We start from the raw sequence: 5,719 nt of genomic DNA on the forward strand, positions 1-5,719 counted from the left end.
CGTACTCTGTTCTCCCGGTGAGGTAAGATCTGAACCAGTCAAGGGGAGAGTCAGAGAGTCCGATGGTGGAGTGGAGACGGTGGAGGAGGATGCCGTGATCGACTGTGTCGAAAGCTGCAGTGAGAACGAGGAGGATGAGGAGAGAGGGAGAGCCAGCATAAGCCACCATCAGCAGGTCGTTGGTGACCCTGACCAGGGCAGTTTCTGTGCTGTGGCCTGAGCGGAAACCAGACTGGAACTTCTCGAATAAGTTGTTGGAGTTTAGGTGGTCCTGGAGCTGAGCTGCAACTAGTTTTTCCAGCACCTTTGATAGAAATGGGAGGTTGGAAATTGGTCTGTAGTTGGCCAGGACTCCCGGGTCAAGGGAGGGTTTTTTGAGACGAGGTTTGATGACAGCGGTTTTGAGGGCAGAGGGGACATGGCCAGCCTGGAGAGAGAGGTTTACGATCTTAGTGATCATGGGGCTCATGGTACAGATGTAGGATTTCACCAGAGCTGACGGAAAGGGGTCCAGGACACAGGTGGAGGGCTTCATCCTCCTAACGATGCCCTCAACATCTCGCTGAGTGATGACCGAGAAACAGCGATGAGGCTGGGTTGTCCCAGGCTGTGGGTCGGCAGTTCGAACTGGAGGTACTGCAGAAGACTCTTATTTCCAGAGGTGGAAGAAGAGATCTTGTACTTGAGTAAAAGTAGAAGTACCAGAGTGTAGGAACACTCTGTTACAAGTAAAAACCCTGCAATCATATATCATATGGTACAAGCACTTAAAAATTGTAAATAAGTACAGTACTTGATTAAATGTACTAAGTTACTTTCCACCTCTGCCTTCTTGAACCTTCATTCTTAAAGGTAACACACTTTCATAAAGTAAGAGCTCTCTTTCACATGAACACATCTTTGTTCCTGCTCAGCAGCTGACCGTAGATCAGCCTCCGTATTCAGCTTCTGTTTGGTGCATCCTCCACAGATCGAGCTGCATCCCTACCTGGTGCAGACTGAGATGATCGAGTTATGTAAATCCAAGAACATTGTGCTTACTGCCTTCAGTCCCTTTGGCTCGCCTGCAAGACCCCCAGAGATGTAAGCCCCCCGCACCCTCACATGCTGCTGTTAGTACCAGACACTCATTGAGGTCAGGCTCAGAGGTCTTGTTTAGGGACAGGACATTATGGGAACTTACTTTCGATTGCATAGATTCATTTTGTATGAAAATAAACATATAATGTTGCTATTTAATAAATGTTGCTTATTTATTTATGCAGGTGACCTTATGATAACTTTTTTTATTAATTAAAACGGATGTTCACTAACCATACGTTTCTTGATAAAATGTAAGGTTAAGTGATTCTAGCGTTCGGTGCCGTATTAACAGATTTACATTTTGATGATTATCTGGATTATTGGATTTCGTTCAAAATGTAAGATCCAAACTGAAATTTCATGTTCAATGCGTAATGATTTTGTGATCCATGCGGCTCATTTATTCAGATCCACTGTGTGTTGGGTCATAGTCCTGCACAGTTAAAATCCCATCAGCAGTTGTTGGTTTTACAAACTGGAATCTGTTATCTTATAATTAACACTTTGTTCGGGTGGAGCGTAGGATTTAACTTCCTCTGAAGGCAGATTTTCTTTGTTTTCTGGAACTTAATTTCCACAAGCTTCAAACATTGTGATTGAGATTCTCCTAGCTGCTGTCCTTTTCAGGTATCTAGACAAATGTCCTGCACTCCAGCTTCAAGAGGGTTCAGAGAGAGAAACAATTCATAGACATGTTTGAGTAAAATAATAGGCTTTATTCTACCAGTGTATTTATTGTAGGCTAAATATTGTAGTTTTTCTTTCTATAACTATAACCTATAACTCCTATGAAAATGTTCAAAAAGTGCTCAAACTTCACATGTGTGCTAACAGTCCAGCCGTGAAGACATATACGGGACAGTTTTGAGATTTCTTCAAATGCCGTTGCCATGGCAACACAATACTCGCCATGAAACACGGTTTTCTCATAACTTCAGTGAAAATGCTCCAAACGGCCCAAAACTTCACAGGTTTGGTAACGATGCAGCCATCAACAACACATCTAAGCGTATTATGGTATGTCATCAAATGCCGTTGGCATGGCGACAGATCATTCACCATCAAGTTAGTTCAAATGTTTGCAGTTCAAATATTCTGCTGCTTTTCCAAGCCTTTTTACTTTCTTTTCTTCTCTCATCACACATTCAAGCCCCCAGTGTTCATGTATCATTTCAATCTAAATGATTCACTTTCTTCTTACACATCACATTTCAGCATAGCAGTTCAGCGTCAGCTTTTCAGCATAAAGCATTCCCACTAGCAATTTCTTCAGGAATTGCATTCTCTAGTTCTTATCTGATGTACAACCTCTGAACTACGGTTCAATAAGGTATGTAGTGAAACTGCAGACCAGCAGGGGAGGGTCTTTGATATTTCTGATGCAGACTGGAATAGGATGGGTCTAGTGAAATATGGTGAAATATTAGAAATGTCCTCACCCAGCCCACTGATTGTGGAGATTGTAAATTCTGATCTGTCCCTCTCAGGCTGAGAGGAGAGACTGATCCTCTGAGGCTGCTGGAGGACCCCGTGGTGGCAGATATCGCCAAGAAGCACAGACACAGCTCCGCACAGGTCAGTGTGACTGTGTGTCCCCCATACGTGTGTGTGTGTGTGTGTGTGTGTGTGTGTGTGTGTGTGTGTGTGTGTGTGTGTGTGTGTGTGTGTGTGTGTGTGTGTGTGTGTGTGTGTGCGTGCGCGTGTTTCCCTGTCAGTAACAGTGGTCTGCTCCAGGTGTTGCTCAGGTTCCACGTGCAGCAGGGTGTCGCAGTCATCCCGAAGAGTGACAAGCCTCACCACATCCTGGAAAACACAAAGGTAAACCTCTTTGTTTCTCTCAGACTCTTCAGTACGCACGCTGCTTTGTGATGTGTTGAGTTCTTTAAACATCCTTATGTTTATCTTCTTGGCTCTCACACTCTTTTCTTTATTTTCTGTTTCTTTTGGGTCATTTTAGATTGCCATTGCTCTTACATGTAGCTGTAACCCAACTGAGTTTGGAATTTAAATTCTGTTTTGAAAATCAAACCTTGTAATTTATTTTTTATGATATCCATTTAAAACTGAATTAATCGGCCAATTAGGGGGAGTGAAACAACATATTACTGTTTCCTTTTGCACGGCAAAGGTCTGAGAGCATTGTAGTGTATGCCGAACCGACTTTAAACCCTATGAGGCACATTTGTAATTTTTGATATTGGGCTAAATAAACACGTTTGATTTAGATTGTAATTGTCTATTTATAAATTCAACAGACATTAAGTATAGTCAGATATTCACATTGTTTTGGTCTCCACCCCCTCTATATAAATATATGTCTCCTTAGCTGCTAAATGCTCCACCATGTTCACCAGCTTGTCTGCTGTTTGGGGCTGGACAAAGGAATCTGCTTCTTCCACAACAAAAACTCAATAATGCATGTGACAACATCACTGCGAAACCTCTACTGTATTCTCAGCTTTTCATGAGAACAGCCATTCATGTCCTTTTAAGTTGTTCGTTTGTCAGGTAGGGTTGTGTAGCAGTTTGATCAAAATGTGATGCAAAAATATAGCAACTATCACTTTGCAGCAAATTAACTACTTTCCATAAACCTGTCCTAACTGCTGTTGTACAGTCATTAAGCATTGCATCAATGTGCTAAATAAAAAGTTATGTCATGTTATTGCAATTCATCGTATAGGACATGAAAAAAACAAATTTAAGTTTTAGAGGCATTTCACTCACAATCAGGGATTTACCCTCTGGGGGACCATGAAGTCTTTCACGGCAATCCATGAGATAATTCTGGTGATGAACAGACAGACTTCTAGAAAATATATAATTATAAGCAAAAAAATATTTTTTTTATTATACACACACCACTCAGGCGCAAGTCAAAAGCAGCATCAATTAAGAAAGTCCTGCACAACGACTCCAAGCCTTTCTGAAAGTGTGGATAATGGATATATAACCCAAAAAAGTCACATGGGCATTGTATTTAAACACATGTACGGTCCAACAACAATAAGCTATACCTTAAAGTGGCCCTATTCTACTTTTTAGGGTTTTCCTTTTCCTGTAGTGTGTTATTACTATAACACACTTCTATTGGCTAGCGCTTCAAGACATTGTACGTGATAGGCTAAGGGGCGGGACATCTCTAAGCAGTTGACCAATCACAACAGAGCTGGCCAGCTAACCAATCAGAGCAGACTATCTGGCACAATTACATTTGACGTCCTCCTCTTTATTCAGTACTGTTGATTTTAGAGTGTGATTAGTAAAGATGTATATATTGACACTTGATCAGACTTGGATTTTAGGTGTCTATTTTACCCCTTAATGCTAAGTTGACCAATAGGCATTCAGCATGTATTTCATATTTTCCCTTTAAGGGCTGCTTCAATAACTGTCCTTCAAAAATAATAACACATTGTCTAGGACTTCACTTCAAGAAGAGCATCATTATTGTTGTCTGTAGAAGCCATTTATCAGTGTCACTGTTTCTGCAGATCTTTGACTTCAGTCTGACTGAAGAGGACATGCGAGCCCTGAGAGGACTGGACCGAGGGTGGAGGTCCTGCCTGCTGGAGGAGTGAGTTCATCACAGCCATGTTGTTCTGAGTGAGCAGCTCCTGACACACTGATGATGTTGTTCTGTTTCAGAGTCAAGTCTCACCCGTACTACCCCTTCGTATGAAGCAGCCAGAGGATGAGTGGAGAGGAGGCGGCACACTGCACCTACTGACACGTCAACAAGACCTCAGACAGCCTCACACTGCCATTCAGTGTGCCTTACTGCACAAGAATAATCATATAGTGTAGTGGCCAGCATAGTGAACCCGGAAATGTTGAGTACACCAAAGTTCTATGTTAGAAATGTATAGTTGGGTCCCCTGAAGATAGAAACTGTTTGCACAATTTGCACAATAACCATCAGTATCATGATTAGCATTAATGGCATTATAGCTCACTGTATTTGGACAACAGCGGATTTGGACCATTTTTGAGTGGTTTTGGATGCAGAATGCAGGTTGAACCAAAAAGTGTCCATACAGTTGCAAGAAAAAGTATGTGAACCGTTTGGAACTACCTGGATTTCTGCATAAATTGGTCATAAAATGTGTTCTGATCTTCATCTAAGTCACAACAATAGACAAACACAGTCTGCTTAAGCTAAGACCACACAAACAATATGTTTTTATGTTTTTATTGAACACACCATGTAAACATTCACAGTGCAGGGTGGAAAAAGTATGTGAACCATACTTTTTCTTGCAACTGTATCTGTCGTCCCGGGTTGACTACCATGAACAGTGTTGCAACCGTTGGATATAGACAGCAGCACAATATAAAAATGTGAAGAAACCTCGGGGAGAGCAACAGAGGAGGATCCCTCTCCCAGGACGGACAGACGTGCAGTGTCGTGTAAATTGAAAAGATAATACATTTACAACATAGGTAGCCCAAATGCTTGAAAATGCATGTGTCTATAAAAAAGGATATGAAACCAGGTGGATGTCAACAATCCTGTGGGAGCCATCAGAGAAGTCGTATGATGAGTCAGGCAGGACCGCAGAGACAGGTTCAGCCACGACACATCATTGTATTTAATGCTAATTAATGCAACTTGCTAATTGTACAAATTGCCAAA

The 5,719-nt window shown here is 41.8% G+C and overlaps 1 protein-coding gene across 1 annotated transcript; it reads left to right on the plus strand.

Annotated features, from left to right (window-relative positions):
* Positions 1-898: 898 nt before the first annotated feature.
* Positions 899-5,193, plus strand: LOC104951348 (aldose reductase-related protein 2-like; the record flags this gene model as incomplete). The annotated part of the gene is made up of 5 exons (XM_010777987.1): positions 899-1,083; positions 2,571-2,658; positions 2,818-2,901; positions 4,578-4,660; positions 4,732-5,193. Coding segments are annotated over 5 exons (474 nt in total), but the record flags the coding sequence as incomplete, so codon positions are not given.
* Between the last annotated feature and the right edge of the window lie 526 nt (positions 5,194-5,719).

The sequence above is a fragment of the Notothenia coriiceps genome, unplaced genomic scaffold (assembly GCF_000735185.1).
Source record: "Notothenia coriiceps isolate Sejong01 unplaced genomic scaffold, NC01 NC01_scaffold00018985, whole genome shotgun sequence".
Classification (NCBI taxonomy): Eukaryota; Metazoa; Chordata; class Actinopteri; order Perciformes; family Nototheniidae; genus Notothenia; species Notothenia coriiceps.